Below are 21,801 nucleotides of genomic sequence, written 5' to 3'. Positions count from 1 at the left end.
ATTTAGAAAAAAATCTATCACTAAAAAATATACTAGTGATAAGGATGGTCCGAGGGGAGGCTTTCAAATGTGATTGACTGTGCTGCTATATATTTTGCTAAGTGTCGACATAAGAAAATATACACCACACAGTGGATGTTCTTAGGAGGAAACTAAGCTGTTCCCCAAAGAGTTCTGTTTTATTACAGGAAGTAGATTTGGTTTTTACATTTGGAAAGAGAGGAGGGTTGGTTATGACATCGCAATTAGCATGTGACATTTTGATTGGTTGTTCAATTATTGTGTCCGTATATATTAACTTTAACTTAAAGCTTTGATTCTGTTAGGCGTTAAATAATATATTGAGCACACCGCCTCAATCTGAAACCCATTCCATATCAAGTAAAGTTCCGGAGGACGCAATATACTGTGGATTCATTCATAATTCCCTCCCAATATGAACAGAAAAATAACATAATAATGATTGGACACAAGCTTACAACTCAAGCAAACTCATTGACTATTGTAACTACATAATCATACATAAGCTCATCACAAGAAACAAGACATGATCAAGTAAGAAAAGACAGAAACTCCAGTTACAATCTGATTGGTTGAATGGCTCTCTCTGGAAGAATAAAACTTGGGTGCCCTAAGGTAGGCACAAAATGATTGACTAAAACAAGGTCTTTTAGAAAATCCCTTAGACGTCAGCGTTAATACTATTGGCTGCTCACTCTCTGAAGACTCAGTCCAGACTCTGCTCATTGGTCGCTTTCTGAGCAAATGACTACACAAACCTAACGTTCCATCCAAGAGATGATGTCACACTCATCTCCCTGCGGATTGACTGCTTGATTTTATGAATGAAACAGCGGGAACTATTCAAGCCACGACGTACACAACTTGCTCCAAGCCTCGTCCTGAACAGTAAATAGCCAAGCCTCGCTCTGGCTTTTAGTGTGAGAATTTATGTCCTAACTGAATGTATTTTTATCATACACATTGAGATTCAGACATGTTTTTATCTAAATAAGATACAACATCCCATGTGCATGCCCCATTTTGGGCTGACCCCTGACCTCTTGTTTTTAGCTCCTTTTTCTCTATTTAAACAACATTCTACTGTATGTACCTAGACAATATTTCTGCAATTAAGAAAGGGGGAACTTAAACCCGAAACGCGTCTTGCATGTCTGTCATCTAATTTTTATTGTATTAATAAATGAGATTCTACTGAATTCGAATGGACCTTTATCTCGATCTCCAAAAGGCAGCGCCACAGCAGATCACATATTTTCCTGCACCCTCTAATCTTTGTAATAAGGCATGCTGTCCCTGTTTCATGCTGCCTGAAACTGATGACAGGTTCCCTTTAATTTTCAATGATTCTTTGTTCTGACTTAAAAAGTGAAAAAAGATGCTTATTTGGGGACACTGCATATGAAATTCGCTAAAATTATTTTATCCGATGAACTGTTTGTCCTTTCACTATATTTATTCTGATATAAAATTGCACTATTCTGGCAACAGTAGTACATTTAGAAATTGTTGTGTGAACATTCAGATTTTTCAGGCTCCCCAATACATTAAAGGGGTACTCTGGTGGAAAACAACTGTTTTTAGATTTGTAAATGACTTCTATTAAAGGGGTATTCCAGGAAATAACTTTATTTATTTTATTTTTTTATATATATCAACTGGCTCCAAAAAGATAAACAGATTTGTAAATTACTTCTATTAAAAATCTTAATCCTTCCAGTAGTTATCAGTTGCTGAAATTGAGTTATTCTTTTCTGTCTGACAACAGTGCTCTCTGCTGACACCTCTGCTTGTCTCAGGAACTGTCCAGAGTAGGAGCAAATCCCCATAGCAAACCTCTAATGCTTTGGACAGTTCCTGAGACAAGCAGAGGTGTCAGCAGAGAGCACGGTTGTCAGAAAAGAAAAGAACAACTCAACTTCAGCAGCTGATTCAAAACTACAACTCTCAGCATGCCAGTTTTGCAAAAGCTGGAGGCACTTAAAGGGGTACTATGGTGGAAAACATTTTTTTATTTTTTTTATTAACTGGTGCCAAAAAGTTAAACACATTGTAAATTACTTGTATTTAAAAATCTTAATTCTTCCAGTATTTATAAGCTGCTGTATACTACAGAGAAAGTTGAGTTGTTTTACTCTATCTGACCGCAGTGCTCTCTGCTGACAGCTCTGTCCGTGTCAGGAACTGCCTGGAGCAGGATAGGTTTGCTATGAGGTTTTGCTCCTACTTTGGACAGTTCCTGACACGGACAGAGTTGTCAGCAGAGAGCACTGTGGTCAGGCAGAAAAGAACGACACAACTTCCTGTGGAGCATACAGCAGCTGATAAGAACTAGAAGGATTAAAGGGGGATTCCAGGAAAACACACACATATATATTTATATATATATATATATATATATATATATATACACATACAGAAAAGAACAACTCAACTTCAGCAGCTGACAACTATTGGAAGGATTAAGATTTTTTTAATAGAAGTAATTTACAAATCTGTTTAACTTTCTGAAGCCAGTTGATATATATATGTATACGGTATATCAACTGTATATATATATATATATATATATATATATATATATATATATTAGTTTTTTTCCTGGAATACCCCCTAATCCTTCCAGTACTTATCAACTGCTGTATGCTCCACAGGAAGTTGTGTAGTTCTTTTCTGCCTGACCACAGTGCTCTCTGCTGACACCTCTGTCCATCTCATGAACTGTCCAAAGTAGGAGCAAAACCTCACAGCAAACCTATCCTGCTCCAGGCAGTTCCTGACACCAACAGAGGTGTCAGCAGAGAGCACTGTGGTCACATAGATTAGAACAACTCAACTTTCTCTGTAGTATACAGCAGCTGATAAGTACTGGAATGATTAAGATTTTTGAATAGTAGTGATTTACAAATCTGTTTAACTTTCTGGCACCAGTAAAAAAAAAATGTTTACACCATAGTACCCCTTTAAGACTGTGTTTTCCAGCTCCAGTGTGCCCCCAGCTTTTGCAGAACTGGCATGCTGAGAGTTGTAGTTATGCAACAGCTGGAGGCACCTTGATTGGGAAACATTGCCTTAGGGTCTATTCACACGTACAGTATTCTGCGCAGATTTGATGCGCAGGATTTTCTGCTGCAGATTTCAATGTAAACTGGTTGACTGAACACAGCTTGAAATCCTGTGCATCAAATCTGCAGAATACTGTACGTGTGAATAGACCCTTAAAAAGTAAAAGCAGATGGTAAATGTTACTTACATAATAGATAAATAACCAAGTCTGATCCTCAAACTGATATTGTTCTCCTGTTCTGACACCAGATGGCGCATGCACAATATGACCAGCCCCATTCTTTTATTGCTGACTGTTGTAGTAACATCTGGTATTAAGCCAGTGGTCTTCAAACTGTGGCCCTCCAGATGTTGCAAAACTACAATTCCCAGAATGCCCGGAAAGCCAACGGCTGTCCGGGCATGCCGGGAGTTGTAGTTTTGCAACATCTAGAGGGCCACAGTTTGAAGACCGCTGTATTAAGGCATATGCAGTGATCCCTCAACTTACAATGGCCTCAACATACAATAGTTTCAACATACAATGGACCATTTTAAGTTGAAACCAGACTCAACATACAATGCTACTGACCGTCCAGATCTGTGACACGTGTCAATGGCTGGAAGAACTGACCAATCAGAATGGGCATTTCACTGGTAAAACCCCTGTATTACTGAAGTGTATGCACTGACTGATGTCTGGTAGCGCCCCCTACAGTACAGAGAGATATTACATGTTCTGTACACTTTACCTGTACCAGGGTTAGCTGCTCCTCTGGGTATCAGGTAAGGGCGGCTCCATGTAAATTTTTTAGGACATTGCGTGTTCTGTACAGGACCCAGAAGAAGCTCCTGTCCTCTACATAGACCAGTGTTTCCCAAGCAGGGTGCCCCCAGCTGTTGTAAAACTACAAATCCCAGCATGCCCGGACAGCCGTTGGCTGTCCGGGCATGCTGGGAGTTGTAGTTTTGCAACAGCTGGAGGCTCCACGCTTGGGAAACACTGACTTAGACAGTGATTTACAGCTCCCAGCAGATCTTTATTACTTTTATATGTAAGGATTTGCTTTATCTATATTAGCTATCTACTTATTTTTCTTTAATTCTCACTTTTTCCTATTTTTGGATGATATTTTGGTGCCTTTAGAACCAATTACCAGGTTTCCATAGAGTTCTGGTCTCAACCTACAATGGTTTCAACTAGAGATGAGCGAACTTACAGTAAACTCGATTCGTCACGAACTTCTCGGCTCGGCGATTGCTGACTTTTCCTGCATAAATTAGTTCAGCTTTCCGGTGCTCCGGTGGGCTGGAAAAGGTGAATACATTCCTAGGAAAGAGTCTCCTAGGACTGTCTGTATCCACCTTTTCCAGCCCACCGGAGCACCTGAAAGCTGAACTAATTTATGCAGGAAAAGTCATCAACTGCCGAGCCGAGAAGTTTGTGACGAATCGAATTTACTGTAAGTTCGCTCATCTCTAGTCTCAACATACAATGGTTTCAACATACAATGGTCGTCCTGGAACCAATTAATATTGTAACTTGAGGGACCACTGTATACACAGAGAGAGAGAGAGAGAGAGAGAGAGAGAGAGAGAGAGAGAGAGAGAGAGAGAGTATACAAAAAAGATTGCAGCAGCACACATTGGTCAAAAATTTGAGGCTCTTAGCGCACTTTTTTGATCAAAAACGTGTCCCCCATCCACCACGGGGAGGTGGCCTCATATATATATATATATATATATATATATATATATATATATATATTACAACGATTACGGAACATATAGCAGCAGATGTGTCTGAGTGATATGCTGCAGCTCATTTTACTTCAGCTTCCACATACATTCACACTGAAGACATAAATAACCTATGTCTAGAGCACAAAGAGCATTGATTCTGCATTGTGCCCAGAGCTAGTGGAAGAAGACAAAGGCTGACAGGAGGAATAGTAACATTGGTCTTGACTGAGTCATTGTTGTGCATGAGGAAGCAGTATGAGCTCCTCCCATGTCTCATTACCTACTATGATGTTGAGGGAGGAGGAGTTGCATGAGGAGAGTTGCCAGGAGGCACGACAGGAACAAGCATTATCTATTCACGAAGCTGGAGGAATTATGCTGCACACACCATGAGCTGGAGGCCTAATAGCAACCAGAAGGTAGTCCTGACAGCTTACCATGCTGGCAAAAACAAGGCTGCCCCAACAGGTGGCAATGCCAAGGACAATCCTCAGGTGTCCCCCAGAAGGTAAGAGCTGCTGACTAGTTTCCATGCTGGGAGCAGGGCAGCTGTGATGGCTGAGCACCTGGCTGACTGCAGAACACCTAGAGCTTTAGAGCATTGCACTGTTATTATAGTCTTAGGCTGCAGTCACACGGCCGGCTGTCCCTCTTTTTTTGTCCCCGTTGAGGTTCCGTTGTTGCTGCTTGTAAACGGATTACAAACGGTTGTAAAATAATCCTATTCATTTCAATGGGATTTTTTTTTACAATGCTTTCACATCGGTTTGTACCTGCCTGTGCTCATTTTACGTTTTTTTAAGGCAGAAAAAAACGCCACATGTAGTATTTTTTTCTTCTGTCAAAAAAACTGAAGAAAAAAAAAAAGGATACAGTAAATTTAACATTGAACTCTATGGAGAACGGATGAGCCTTTAATGTCATCTGTTTGCATCCGTTTTTTCAATCCGATTTTACTTCTGAGCATACTCAGAACAAAAAAAAAGTTTTTTCTGTTTTATTAACTGAACAATAATGGATCCAAAGGGAAAACATTTGTTTTCAGTTTTATTTTAACCCCTTAACGACGCTGGACGTAAATGTATGTCCTGGTAAGCTGGTACTTAACCCACCAGGTCGTACATTTACATCCTATACATAACCGCGAGCATCGGAGCAATGCTCGGGTCATGCGTGGCAGGTCGGTAATGTCGGACATCCGCGATCGTGCAGATGTCCGCCAATAACCCCTCAGATGCCATTAACCCTACAGATCATGGCATCTGCAGCATTGCGGTCACTAAAATGGATGATCGGATCGCCTGCGCAAAATCAATCATCGGGAACGGCAGACGGAGTTCCCCTCATCTGCCTTCCACGGGTTTTCTGCTCTGGTCTGAGATCGAGCAGACCAGAGCAGAAGATGACCGATAATACTGATCAGTGCTATGTCCTATACATAGCACTGAACAGTATTAGCATAAATAGTCCCCTATGGGGACTATAAAAGTAAAAAAAAAGTTTAAAAAAAAAATGTGAAAACCCCCCTCCCCAATAAAAACGTAAATTGTCCCATTTTCTCTTTCACCCCCAAAAAGTGTAAAAAAAACATAAAAAATAAAATATATATATTACACATACATATTTGGTATCGCCGCATGCATAAATATTCGAACTATTAAAATAAAATGTAAATGATCCCGTACGGTGAACGTAAAAAAAAAAAAGTCCAAAATAGCTGCTTTTTTATAACATTTTATTCCCCCAAAAATTTATAAAAAATGTATTAAAAGTTTTATATAAGCAAATATGGTATCAATAAAAGTACAGATCACAGCACAAAAAATGAGCCCTCATACCGCTGCTTATACGGAAAAATGAAAAAGTTATAGGTCTTCAAAATAGGGGGATTTTAAATGTACTAATTTGGTTAAACAGTTTGCAATTTTTTTTTTTTAAGCGCAACAGTAAGAGAAAAGTATGTTGTCATGGGTATAATTTTAATCGTATTGACCCAAAGAATAAAGAACACATCATTTTTACGGTAAATTGTACGGCGTGAAAACGAAACCTTCCAAAATTTGCTAAATTGCGGTTTTCTTTTTAATTTCCCCACACAAATAGTATTTTTTTGGTTGCACCATACATTTAATGGTAAAGTGAGTGATGTCATTACAACAGACAACTGGTCACACAAAAAACAAGTCCTCATACTAGTCTGTGGATGGAAATCTAAAAGAGTTATGATTCTATGAAGGCGAGGAGGAAAAAACGAAAACGTAAAAATAAAATTGTCTGAGTCCTTAAAGGGGTACTACCGTGCTGACAACTTAACCCCTATCTAAAGGATAGGGGATAAGTTGCCTGATCGCGCGGGGTCCCGCCGCTGGGGGACCCCCGCGATCTTGCACGCAGCACCCTGCTCTCATCAGGTCCCGGAGCGAATATCCTCTTCGGGTCTGATGATTGGGGCCAGTGATTGGGACGTCACAGCTCCCTCCCCATGTGACATCACGCTCCGCCCCCTCAGTGCAAGTCTATGGCCCCCTGCCCCATAGACTTACATTGAGGGGGCGTAGCGTGACGTCACATGGGGGCGGAGCCGTGATGTCACAATACGCTGGCCCTGTGATCGGCAGTCATCAGACCCGGAGCGATGTTCGCTCCGGGGCCTGATGAGAGCGGGGTGCTGTGTGCAAGATCGCGGGGGTCCCCAGCGATAAGGCAACTTATCCTCTATCCTTTAGATAAGGGATAAGTTGTCAGCACGGTAGTAGCCCTTTAAGACCCAAATGGGATGAGTCCTTAAGGGGTTAAAGTCAGTTTTTATTTCTGATGGACGGGAGAAGTCAAGATGGCCGAGAACGCAGCCTAAGGCCCCTTTCACACTACAAAATGACTCCGTTTTAAAGATCCGTTCGAAGTTCAGTCTGAAAATCGTCTGTAAAACAGAAGTTACAAAATCCTATACGTCCGTTAGAAAATCCAATTATAGTCTATGGGATTTTTACATTATCCTTTTTAACCCTTTATTTTGTGCATGCACTATTTCTCCCCTTACTATCTTCTGTCACAAAAAAATGTCCGTTATTAATAATGGGCTATAACGCGTTAAAAAGGATAATGTAAAAATCCCATAGACTATAATTGGATTTTCTAACGGCCACATAGGATTTTGTAACCGCCGTTTTACAGCCGATTTTCAGACGGAATTTCGAACGGATCTTTAAAACTGAGTCATTTTGTAGTGTGAAAGGGGCCTAAGGCATCAACTATTGAGCAGGATATGTTTGTCAACATGAGATGCTTGTTTTAAATCCCGTTAATGTTTTCAGTTACTGTTTTCATCAATATCGTATTTATATATTTATATGTATAGCAGTGTTTCCCAACCAGGGTGCCTCCAGCTGTTTCAAAACTACAACTCCCAGCATGCCCGGACAGCCTTTGGCTGTCCGGGCATGCTGGGAGTTGTAGTTTTGAAACAGCTGGAGGCACCCTGGTTGGGAAACACTGATGTATAGTTTCTTTTTCACTGTGGTTACTTCAATAATTGTTTAATGTGTATGCAAACAAAGAATATAGTAGTTAAATGGTCACAAAAGGTCCTTACTTTAGGCACTATTTCAGGAACTATGTAAAAGCTGTCAATTTAAGGATGTGTGCATCATTAGACTTAACAATAGTCCGGACGCATTGACATACTGTATATCCGGCCCAGCAGTCTTCCCCTGGAGTAGAATGAATGAACTGATCCCATAGCTTCCTATGGGGTACAGGTTTGTGTCCCTGAGCTGGATAGAGAAATGTTGCATACAGCATATCTCTCTTTGTGGCTGCAGAAAAAATCCACAGAATAATCAACTTTTGTATCACGTGTGTTCAGTAGAGATGAGCGAATTTACAGTAAATTCGATTTGTCACGAACTTCTCGGCTCGGCAGTTGATGACTTTTCCTGCATAAATGAGTTCAGCTTTCAGGTGCTCCCGTGGGCTGGAAAAGGTGGATACAGTCCTAGGAGACTCTTTCCAAGGAATGTATCCACTTTTTCCAGCCCACCGGAGCACCGGAAAGCTGAACTAATTTATGCAGGATAAGTCATCAACTGCCGAGCCGAGAAGTTCGTGACAAATCGAATTTACTGTAAATTCGCTCATCTCTAGTGTTCAGCTAAAAAAAAAACAATAAAAAAATAAATAAACCATAGAGCCACAGAAAAATTAGGCTCGAAAAATCTTTGACAAATATACCATAGGGGCATTTACTAAGATATGTGTGATGTAGTTAATTTTTTTGTTTTTTTAAGTGGTCGCAGGGCATTTGATCAATTTTGTGAAGGATACATATTTTCTGAAATTTCACTCTTCACATACCCCAAAAGGGTACGTTCAGACGAGCGGATTTGCAGCGCATTTTACGCTGCAGATCCGCCGCTGAAGGACCTCTATATGCTGGCTTTACATGTGCCTGCTCGGAGCGGCAATACGCCGCAACGTGCAGACACATTGAAACGATTAGCGAGTTGCCGGGCATGCGCGGTGTACTCGCACACATTGCGGCCGCCTACCCTGCTCAATGAGCTAGGCCGAGAGCTGCCGCGATGTGCGAATATACTGCGCATGTGCGCGGAGATTCACACATTGCACTGTGTCTGCTCGTAGCGGCGTATTGCCGCTACAAGTAGGCACATGTGAAGGCAGAATACAGAGGGTCCTTCAGCGGCTGATCCGCAGCGAACATACCCAAAAGCTAAGCTAAGTCTGGGTTGGTGTAGTTTTGTGACTTTTTTTGGTGGTTTTAGGGACTTTGTGGCTTATCAATAAAGTTGCAGTTGATAAATTCAGTACCATTGCACAAGAGTAACCTTAAAGGGGTACTCCGGTGGAAAACTTTTTTTTTTAAATCAACTGGTGCCAAAAAGTTAAACAGATTTGTAAATTACTTCTATTAAAAAAAATCTTAATCCTTCCAGTACTTATTAGCTGCTGAATACTACAGAGGAAATTATTTTCTTTTTGGAACACAGAGCTCTCTGCTGAATCACAAGCACAGTGCTCTCTGCTGACATCTCTGTCCATTTTAAGAACTGTCCAGAGTAAGAGAAAATCCCCATAGCAAAGATATGCTGTTCTGGACAGTTCCTAAAATGGACAGAGGTGTCAGCAGAGAGCACTGTGGTCGTGATGTCAGCAGAGAGCACTGTGTTCCAAAAAGAAAAGAATTTCCTCTGTAGTATTCAGCAGCTAATAAGTACCGGAAGGATTAAGATTTTTTTTTTAATAGAAGTAATCTACAAATCTGTTTAACTTTCTAGCACCAGTTGATTAAAAAAAAAAAGTGTAAACCAAAAAGTCACAAAAAATAGCCGGAGGTGCAGTGCTGCGCCAAAATAGAGACAAATCTACACACAAAACAGCTCTAAAGACAATGATAAATGCCCCCCCAATGTATACCATGTTCCCTAAAAAGAGTTGTCCAGGATTAGGATAAAAGAATACATTTTTTGACAGAAACAGCACCACATCAGTCTGTAAGCCAAGTCTTGTGTTGCAACTAAAACGCAATTAAAGGGGTACTCCGCCCCTAGACATCTTATGCTCTATCCAAAGAACCACCGCGATCTCCCTGCTGCACCCGGTGTTCAATTAGAGTGTCGGGTGCAGCACCAGAGGCTCGTGACGTCACGCCCCCTCCAATAGAACTTCATTGAGGGGGCATGGCCGTGACATCAAGAGCCTCCGCATCGCCAGTCATCCGGCATGGAGCGAAGTTCGCGCTGTGCATCGGATGTCTCGGGTGACGCAGCAGATATCGCGGGGGTCCCAAGCGGCGGGACACCCACGATCAGACATCTTATCTCCTATCCTTTTGGATAAGATGTCTAGGGGCCCCTTTAAAGAAAATTGCAAAACCAGAGGATGCTTCTGCTTGTGGATCCATGCAGATAAGGTCAGTAATGTTATCAACAGTAACTTGTCAATAGATGTTTAAAGGGGTTAAGACTCCAGTGATGATCACAGTCAAGAGACTGACTATATGGATGAGCCACTGTACCTGTGCAAGCAGTAGTTCCATGGGATAGGCTTTCAATGTTTAACCCCTTAACAACGCAGTGATGATCACAGTCAAGAGACTGACTATATGGATGAGCCACTGTACCTGTGCAAGCAGTAGTTCCATAGGATAGGCTTTCAATGTTTAACCCCTTAACAACGCAGTGATGATCACAGTCAAGAGACTGACTATATGGATGAGCCACTGTACCTGTGCAAGCAGTAGTTCCATAGGATAGGCTTTCAATGTTTAACCCCTTAACGCGCCGGCTCCCGCGATATGAAGCGTCGGTCCCGACGCTCATCAACGGCCGGGATCCGCGGTTAATACCACACATTGCCGATCGCGGCAATGTGCGGTATTAACCCTTTAGAAGCGGCGGTCAAAGCTGACCGCCGCTTCTAAAGTGAAAGTGAAAGTGACCCGGCTGCTCAGTCGGGCTGTTCGGGACCGCCGTGGTGAAATCGCGGCGTCCCGAACAGCTGACAGGACACCGGGAGGGCCCTTACCTGCCTCCTCGGTGTCCGATCGACGAATGACTGCTCCGTGCCTGAGATCCAGGCAGGAGGAGTCAAGCGCCGATAACACTGATCACAGGCGTGTTAATACACGCCTGTGATCTGTGTAAAAGATCAGTGTGTGCCGTGTTATAGGTCCCTATTGGACATATAACACTGCAAAAAAAATGTAAAAAAAAAAGTGTTAATAAAGATCATTTAACCCCTTCCCTAATAAAAGTTTGAATCACCCCCCTTTTCCCATAAAAAAAATAACAGTGTAAAAAAAATAAAATAAATAAACATATGTGGTATCGCCGCGTGCGTAAATGTCCGAACTATAAAAATATATCATTAATTAAACGGCACGGTCAATGGCGTACGCGCAAAAAAATTCCAAAGTCCAAAAAAGCGTCTTTTGGTCATTTTTTATACCATTAAAAAATTTATAAAAAGTGATCAAAAAGTCCGATCAAAACAAAATTCATACCGATAAAATCTTCAGATCATGGCGCAAAAAATTAGTCCTCATACCGCCCTGTACATGGAAAAATAAAAAAGTTATAGGGGTCAGAAGATGACATTTTTAAACGTATAAATTTTCCTGTATGTAGTTATGATTTTTCCCAGAAGTGCGACAAAATCAAACCTATATAAGTAGGGTATCATTTTAACCGTATGGACCTACAGAATAATGATAAGGTGTAATTTTTACCGAAATATGCACTGTGTAGAAACGGAAGCCCCCAAAAGTTACAAAATAGCGTTTTTTCTTCGATTTTGTTGCACAATGATTTTTTTTCCGTTTCGCCATGCATTTTTGGGTAAAATGACTAATGTCACTGCAAAGTAGAATTGGCGACGCAAAAAATAAGCCATAATATGGATTTTTAGGTGGAAAATTTTAAGGGTTATGCTTTTTAAAAGGTAAGAAGGAAAAAACGAAAGTGCAAAAACGGAAAATATCCTGACGGACGCAATGACATATTTATTAAAATGTGATTTGGCACATGGTGACTATATTTTGTCTTTTACATTTAAATAATGTACTAAGACTAGAACAGTGTTTCCCAACCAGTGTGCACCTAGCTGTTGCAAAATTGCAACTCCCCGCATGCCCTGACAGCCTTTGGCTGTAGTTATGCAAAAGCTGAAGATGCACTGGTTAGGAAACACTGTACTTGGAAGCCGCCCCTCAGAAGTGTCTTAATTGTGAGCCGCTCTAAAAGCTGCATAACCTAATTGAAGGAGATTTGTCAAATCATATGCAGAGGGAATGTGGAGCAGTTGCTCATAGCAACCAATCAGATTGTTTCATCTTTATGTATGAGTATTCCAGGATTTTTTTTTTATTTGACTATGCTACAGGGGCTGTAAAGTTAGTGTAGTTAATAATATAGTGTCTGTACCTGTGTGTGACGGTGGTCTCGCCATTCTTCTGTGATTTTCGCCCCACTATTTATTTTTAAAAGCACACAAAATTACTCAGGTCTCGGGTTTTCCCAGGTTGCAATGCGTCAATACGTGACTTCACTAATCGGGTAATGACAGGGAGCCCTTCTGTTTCAATGGGTGGAGTGACCTCTGGGGGGGACAGAAATCATTTTGCAACAGCTGGAGGCACCCTGGTTAGAAAACACTGGTCTTTTGAATGGAATGCAACTCATGTTTCAATGGGTGGGGTGACTGATGTGTGGGAGGGAGGAAAGTGACCTCAAACTTACAAGCATGGAACTATGGGATGTGTAGTCTGAGAATGAAATCCAACAGGAAATAACAGTTCACAAAAAGATAGCACAGCATTATAGTAATCTCACAAAATAGCCGTTTAGCCCCAAGACAAGCACAGATCCTTCATTAGGGCACGTTCGGATGTAAAAACATATCCCAGCATACTATTATACTGTATGTGAGCCATCCAAGTAAAAATAATAAAATTATGCCAATATCTGGGTATGCACTGGGGGAACTGCTTCCCAACCTGAATAAGGACATCAATGAGCTCCTGGAGACTCTGCGGTGCTATTTGGATAAGACCAGGGATTGTCCTTACCCACAGCTGCCTGCACAAAGCATGAGGCCTGACAATGACCCTGAGGATTTCCCCCCGGTACCTGCATGGTGAATGTGTTATTGTGAGCACAGGTCCCACTAGAGGTTGTCAAGCCCTTTTGCCACCCGTATGGAGTTACCTAAAAATGAACACTAGTAGCCCCCTGGAGGTAATCTGTCATGCACAAAGGAGCAAATACTGGTCCTGCTGCTGGTTTGGTGCCCTTCTATGTCACTGTCCAGCTTTCCCCATGTAATGGCCTGTGTCCAGGTGTCTGCTCTGTGCTCTTGAGACTGTGCTGGAAGACACAGCAAACCTTGTGCCAGCATTAAAGGGGTAATCCGCCCCTAGACATCTTATTCCCTATCCAAAGGATAGGTGACAAGATGTCTGTGCGGGAACCGCCGCTGGGAACCCCTGCGATCTCTTCCGCAGCACCCCCTTTCATCTGGTACACGGAGCTTCGCCTTAATGCTTGATGACTGGCGAAGCAGGGGCTGGAGGATCATGACGTCATGCCCCACCCCCTCAATGCAAGTCTATGGGAGGGGGCGTGATGGCCGCCACGCCCCCCTCCCACAGACTTGCATTAAAGGAGCTGGGGGTGACGTCACAAGTGGACGGGGCCGTGATGTTACAATCCTCCGGCCCCCTCATCGCCAGTCATCAGGGCGAAGCTCGTCCCGTGCACCAAATGACAGGGGGTGCTGCAGGAGAGATCGCGAGGGTTCCTTTGGATAGATAAGATGTCTAGGGGTGGAGTACCCCTTTTAATGAATGTGCCATCCTCAAGGAACTGGACTACCTGTACAACCTAAATGTGCTGCAGGTATTGCCTCAGGCTACCAGTGGTGACAGGGACACTAATGGAACATAAAACTAGAGAAGCATTAGTCAGGAAGGATGACCAGAGAATAATAGTCTGTGGACACCACCTGTAATACCATTTGATAACAAAAGTTAAAGGGGTTATAGAGGAATAGAAAAACAGAACTAATTTCTTTTAAAAACTGCTCCATGTCTGTCCCCAGGTGGAGGTATTACAACTTGGCTGCATTCACTTCAATGGAACTGAGCTGCAGAACCACATCCAACCTGGAGACAGACGGGGAGCATCTGAAAAAATTAGCTCTGTTTTTATATTCCTTGATAGCCCCTTTTAAAATCCTTTACTTCTCCATGCAGAAACCCATGGCTTGAAGTATCACTTTGTACTGCTGAATTTCCTCAGTGTGCATGGGCCCTTAGGGGTTATCTTGCTGTTTCCTGTTGTCTCTTTCGTACGAAACAAAGCAGGTCATAGAGTTAGGCCCCTTTCACACTATAAAAGTACCTCCGTTATAAACGTCCTTCATAGAAATCTTGAAAATCGTCCGTTAGAAAATCCCATTATAGTCTATGGGATTTTTCTAATAACCGTTTTAACCCGTTAGTGCATACACTATTTCTCCCGTTACTATCGCCCGTCACAAAATAACGGCCTTTATTGATAACGGGTTAAAACGGCTTTTAGAAAAATCCCATAGGGGGGGGGGGAAGATTTATGAAAAGTTGTGTAGAGGAAGAGTGGTGCAGTTGCCCATGGCAACCAATCAGATTGCTTCTTTCATTTTGCAGAGGCCTTGTTAACAATGAAAGAAACAAGCTGGTTGCTATGGGCAACTGGGCAACTTTTCCTGTGGACAGGTTTTGATAAATCTCCCCCATAGACTATAATGGGATTATCTGACGGACGGTTAATGGCCGATTTTCAAGATCTTGATGACGGACGTTTATGACGGAGGTATTTTTATATTGTTGAAGGGGCCTTATCTATCAATGTTATATGCTTCCTAACATAAAATCAGTGTGGATTTCATGAAGATTTTGATTCCATGAAAAAAAGCCACAGCTAGTATACATGAAAAAAAAAAACACTGCAGGATCACACCTTTAAGTGTCCCTTTCATTTCAAATAAAAACACTTTTGAATTGTCACTGAGACATGTTAAAAAGTTTTGATCGGTTCGGCTGTTCAAATACCAACCAATTGTTAGAATGAGCGTCAGGAAACGTGTAGCTTATCGCTTCACTCACTGGCTTGCTGCAAACTCCATCCACTTGGAGGACATGGACTCCATAGACTTAAAGGGGTTCTCCGGTGCTAAGACATCTTATCCCCTATCCAAAGGATAGGGGATAAGATGCCTGATCGTGGTGGTCCCGATGCTGGGGACCCCCGTGATCTTGCACGCAGCACCCCGTTATAATCAGTATCCCGGAGCATGTATGCTCCGGGTCTGATAACTGGCAATCACGGGTGCCGGAGCATTGTGATGACAGCTGTCACGCACCCTCCCATAGGCTTGCATTGAGGGGGCAGGGCGGGACCCCTGCGATCAGGCATCTTATCCCCTATCCTTTGGATAGGGGATAAGATGTCTTAGTGCTGGAGTACCCCTTTAAAGGGACATTCCGGCCATAGACTTCTTATCTCCTATCCAAAATCTCCAGCTGTTTTTCTATGCACTAGACCAGTGCTTCTCAACCAGAGTGCCTCCAGCTGTTGCAAAACTACAACTCCCAGCCTTTGGCTGTCCAGGCTTGCTGGAAGTTATAGTTTTGCAACAGATGGAGGCACCCTGGTTGAGAAGCACTGCACTAAACTGAAATTGACGGCATTTGGGGGCGCATGAAGTTATGTGACTCACTGGTGAGCTGTACATTTCTTTTCTCTGTTTGTAGGGCAGTGTTTTCCAACCAGTGTGCCTTCAGCTGTTGCAAAACTACAACTATCAGCATGGGAGCTGGGAGTTGTAGTTTTGCAACAGCTGGAGGCACCCTGGTTGGGAAACACTGGTATACGGTCTAAACTCCACTTGGCAAAACCTAGTGCTCCTAAATAGTTATTTCATAGGGTATAGTTCAGTATTTCTTAAGGAAGAAGACATGTCAGAGGAGTTCTTTAATGTGTAGGCTTCCTTGCATAAAGAGCATAGCGGTCTTATTGTGATGTTGTTTTAAAGTGTACCTGTCATCAACAAAAACTTTTGATACAATGTACAGATTATATGTATATCTGTAATATACATTGGTTAAAAAAAGTGTATATTTTTGTCCCTACAGCTATTGCTTATACATGAGGATGATTGACAAGCCAGGAGCCTGCACAGAGCCCTGCTTGTCCTACCCTCACTTCCTGTATTTGGACTCCTCATAGAGACACACAGGCAATCGCTGCAGGGACAGCATTTTTTCACCTTAAAATATACACAATATTTAACCAATGTATATTACAAATATACATATAATGGTATTATCTACATTATATCAAAAGTTTTTGTTGACGACAGGTACACTTTAATGTCTTAGTTTTGTTTTTGTGAATGAATCTAAATAAATGATGTCCCTTAGAGATCTATGTAACGTAATTTGATGTGTCTGCTTACAGTATGTCTTCCTAGAAGATAACAGCAGAGACATGTGCATCAGTGATGAGAAGCCTCCGACAGGCTGTTTGCTTATTGTCTCATGCATTCACTTAGAGGACAAAGGTTTCATGTGGAATGTGTGGGCTTGTAGTTATATAGCTTATACCGTATGTGTATATTGTCTGCACTTTGCACTCCCACATGAATGCTTATTTTAGTTATAGGATATACCTGTAAAGTCAGATGTGTATAAGAATAGTGTGGTAACAATGGTTGGTAACATAACCAAGACTAATAAAAAGGAGGCCACTATATAACCATAGAAGGGGGAGCATGACCTTTTCTTGTGACATTATACTTGCACAATGTTACACAAAAATGTATAGTAAATGTAAGTTGTTTATTTTAAGAATAACAGAAAATAAATATATAATATATATATAATCGTGTTGCGCACAGGTAGCAGACAGTTGGTGCTTGGCTGAACAGGCATTTCCTGCTTGTTGAAGAGAATCTGTTAGCTCTAGATCATGCTCAGAGCCAGGGGCATAACTAGAATCCCAGGGCAAATTTGTGACCTGACATCCCCCCCCTTACCTAATATTATCCATAGTGTGACCAAATAGTAGTAGATACCAACGATTACTCTAGAGTGACACCAATACCCATTCTCCTCTCTACAATCTCCCCATCTATATATAGAACACCAAAGAGTAATAATATCCCCCTTGGTGTCTCACATAGTAAAAGTGGGTAGGTAAGTATCTCCACCATTAGGTTGGTTGGTCCTCTATTAAATGGATACTCTGCTGCTCAGCGTTTGGAACAAACTGTTCCAAATGCTGGAGTCGGCGCCGGGAGCTCGTGATGTCATAGCCCCACCCCTCATGATGTCACGCCCCATCGCCCAATGCAAGTCATTTGGATAGGGGATAAGATGTTTTTGCCCGGAATACCCCTTTAAGGCCAAAATGGGCTGAGTCCTTAAGGGGTTAAAGGGGTACTCCCCCTTTATTTATTTATTTTATAGATCAACTGGTTCCAGAAAGTTAAACATATTTGTAAATTACTTCTATTTAAAAATCATAATCCTTCCAGTACTTATCAGCTGCTGTATGTTCCATAGGAAGCTCTTTTCTTTTTGAATTTCCTTTCTATCTGACCCTTTCTTCATAGAGACAGCTTGATTGTTTTATAGAGTATACTTAGCTTAGGTGGAAGACTGCAGGCAGAGGAAGCGTTATATAAAAATATATTCCATTATTTGTTATGACTGTAAACACGAAGAATCACGTGACTTTAAACAGGATAAATGGAATCATGTACCTTATAAAACAATAGGTGAAGCAGCTGGTCGTCCACACACTGCTCAATAGTTGAAGACATTCTTAACAAAACAATGGAGGTGCTTCTATTTGGCTACTGAGAACACAAACATGTTTGTACTACACACTATTGTATTGTCCTACTATATTAGTCCCAGAGGGAAAAACTGTGTAAAAATAAAACTCTTAAGTTCCTTAAAAGGGGTACTTCCCTGGGAAACATTTTTTTTTTTTTCAAATCAACTGGTGCCAGAAAATTAAACAGATTTGTAAATTACTTCTATTTAAAAATCTTAACTCTTGCAGTACTTAACAGCTGCAGGAAGTTCTTTTCTGTTTGAATTCCCTTTCTGTCTCACCACAGTGCTCTCTGCTGACACCTCTGTCCATTTTAAGAACTGTCCAGGGCAGGATAGGTTTGCTATGGGGATTTGCTCCTACTCTGGACAGTTCCTAAAATGGACAATGAAAAAAAAATGCATGCAGTGTTTTTTGGTCTCTTGAAACTACGATGGAGGGCAACTAATCTGAATGGTCCATAGGTCTGACATTGTGCCCCATTTTAGCCTATGGGGCAATGGATGGAACGTCATTTGTAAAAGTTTTAACTTATGGCCAAAAGGTAAAATGATTCTGTGGATTTTGGAGTTATAAATAATTCTGTGGCCAGGGGCTCCTCTTTATATGGACTCATTACTTATTATCCATGGTGTAGGCCCATGAAGATTCTTCAGGTGCTTGAAGGTGCATTCGGTATCACTTTGAGCTCTTCATATACTGTGCTGTACTAATGGCACAGGAAAGTTGTCACCTTCAAGGCCAGGGGTTTTTCCATTTTTGCATTTTTGTTTTTTCCTCCTTACCTTTAAAAAATCATAACTCTTTCAATTTTGCATCTAAAAGTCCATATGATGGCTTATTTTTTGTGCCACCAACTCTACTTTGTAATTACATCAGTCATTTTACCCCAAAATCTACAGCGAAGCGGAAAGAAAAATCATTGTGCAACAAAATTGAAGAAAAAACATACTTTTGGGGGCTTCTGTTTCTACGTAGTACATTTTTCGGTAAAAATGACATCTGATCTTTATTCTGTATGTCCATACGATTAAAATGATACCCTACTTATATAGGTTTGATTTTGTCGTACTTCTGAGAAAAATCATAACTTCATGCATGAAAATTTTATAAGTTAATTGTCATCTTCTGAGCACTTTAAAGTTTTACCAGTACCATTTTTGTATTAATTGGACTTTTTGATCGCTTTTTATAAATTTTTTTCATAGTATAAAAAGTGACCAAAAATACGCTATTTTGGACTTTGGAATTTTTTTTGCACGTACGCCATTGACCGTGCGGTTTAATGAATGATATATTTTTATAATTCGGACATTTCTGTATGAGGCGATACCACATATATATTTTTATTTACACCGTTTTTTTTTGTTTGTTTTTTAAATGTGAAAAGGGGGGTGATTTTTTTCACTTTTTTGCGATGTTATAGCCCCCATAGTACATTGATCTCTCATACTGTTCAATGCTATGCCATAGCATAGCAGTGATCAGTGTTTCTGCCGCTTGACTGCTCATGCCTGGATTTCAGGCACAGAGCAGCCATTCAGCGATCGGACATGGAGGAGGAAGGCAAGGCACCCTCCTCGTGTCCTCCAGCTGTTTGGGACGCCGCAATTTTGCAGCAGCGGTCCCGAACAGCCCACTGAGCTAAACAGCACTTATTAGCTTTCACTTTAGACGCGGCAGTCAACTTTGAATGCCGCGTCTAAAGGGTTAATAGTGCGCGGCACCGCGATCAGTGTCCACGGGTTATGGAAATGGAGAGGACCCAGGATCTACCAGTGCATCCTGGGTAGGGAAGGGGTTAAGTAAGATATTAAAACTCACACACATATATATATATATATATATATATATATATATATATATATATATATATATATATATATATATGTGTGTGTATATATATATATATATATATATATGTATATTAGATCTCTTTTTTTTTTTTTTTCCTAATCTACTTCTATTTTCTGATTTCATTTCAATGTTCATTATTATAGGGAAGCCATGTTGCCTGACCTTCTGCTTGGCTCTGTTAATAGCATTCAGTGAGTGTTATGCATAGCAGGACTGGTTCTTCTGTGTCCTCTTCTCCTGTCTTTTAACCCCTTAACGACGCAGGACGTATATTTACGTCCTGCACCGGCTCACGCGATATGAAGCGGGATCGCGCCGCGATCCTGCATCATATCGCGTCGGTCCCGGCGCTCATCAACGGCCGGGACCCACGGCTAATACCACACATCGCCGATCGCGGCGATGTGCGGTATTAACCCTTTAGAAGCGGCGGTCAAAGCTGACCGCCGCTTCTAAAGTGAAACTGAAAGTGACCCGGCTGCTTAGTCGGGCTGTTCGGGACCGCCGCGGTGAAATCGCGGCGTCCCGAACAGCTGACCGGACACTGGGAGGGCCCTTACCTGCCTCCTCGGAGTCCGATCGACGGATGACTGCTCCATGCCTGAGATCCAGGCAGGAGCAGTCAAGTGCCGATAATGCTGATCACAGGCGTGTTAATACATGCCAGTGATCAGCATAGGAGATCAGTGTGTGCAGTGTTATAAGTCCCTATGGGACCTATAACACTGCAAATTTTTTTTTTTTTTAAAGCGTTAATAAAGGTCATTTAACCCCTTCCCTAATAAAAGTTTGAAGCACCCCCCTTTTCCCATAAAAAAAAAATATATATGTGGTATCGCCACGTGCGTAAATGTCCGAACTATAAAAATATATAATTAATTAAACCGCACGGTCAATGGCGTACGCGCAAAAAAATTCCAAAGTCCAAAAAAGCGTATTTTGGTCACTTTTTATACCATTAAAAAAATGAATAAAAAGTGATCAAAAAGTCCGATCAAAACAAAAATCATACCGTTAAAAACTTCTGATCACGGTGCAAAACATTAGTCCTCATACCGCCCTGTACATGGAAAAATAAAAAAGTTATAGGGGTCAGAAGATGACATTTTTAAACGTATAAATTTTCCTGCATGTAGTTATGATTTTTTCCAGAAGTGCGACAGAATCAAACCTATATAAGTAGGGTATCATTTTAACCGTATGGACCTACAGAATAATGATAAGGTGTAATTTGTACCGAAATATGCACTGCGTAGAAACGGAAGCCCCCAAAAGTTACAAAATGGCGTTTTTTTTTCGATTTTGTCGCACAATGATTTTTTTTTCCGTTTCGCCGTGCATTTTTGGGTAAAATGACTAATCGCACTGCAAAGTAGAATTGGCGATGCAAAAAATAAGCCATAATATGGATTTTTAGGTGGAAAATTGAAAGGGTTATGATTTTTAAAAGGTAAGGAGGAAAAAACGAAAGTGCAAAAACGGAAAAACCCTGAGTCCTTAAGGGGTTAAAATGGTTATTCAGAAATAGAAAAACATATCTATTTCCATCCAGAATTGCAATACCACATACAACCACATCCACGCCCTCTCGTGATATAGCCATGCCCCCTCATTGCAAGTCTATGGGAACAGGAGTTGCGGCAATCACGCCCCCTCCCATAGACTTGCATTGAGAGGGAAGGCGTAGCATCGTGAAGGGGGCATGGCCGTGACGTTAGCACCACATTGCTAGTCATCA

General features: G+C 41.5%; 1 protein-coding gene across 2 annotated transcripts in view; it reads left to right on the top strand.

Moving 5' to 3' along the window:
• Positions 1 to 5,082: 5,082 nt before the first annotated feature.
• Positions 5,083 to 21,801, top strand: part of ARHGAP18 (Rho GTPase activating protein 18) — a 108,259-nt gene continuing 91,540 nt past the window's right edge. The window contains exon 1 of one of the 2 annotated variants that reach the window (XM_056566525.1): positions 5,083 to 5,317. In XM_056566525.1, the coding sequence (XP_056422500.1) occupies positions 5,199 to 5,317 (119 nt within the window). In that variant the 5' untranslated portion in view covers positions 5,083 to 5,198. Of the gene's footprint in view, positions 5,318 to 15,022; positions 15,177 to 21,801 lie in introns of those variants that run through there. The other variant, XM_056566527.1, reaches the window with a different exon arrangement.

Source organism: Hyla sarda, chromosome 3 (genome assembly GCF_029499605.1).
Source record: "Hyla sarda isolate aHylSar1 chromosome 3, aHylSar1.hap1, whole genome shotgun sequence".
NCBI lineage: Eukaryota > Metazoa > Chordata > Amphibia > Anura > Hylidae > Hyla > Hyla sarda.
Note: the sequence above shows the minus strand (reverse complement) of the source record. Positions and strands in the feature narration are given on the sequence as shown.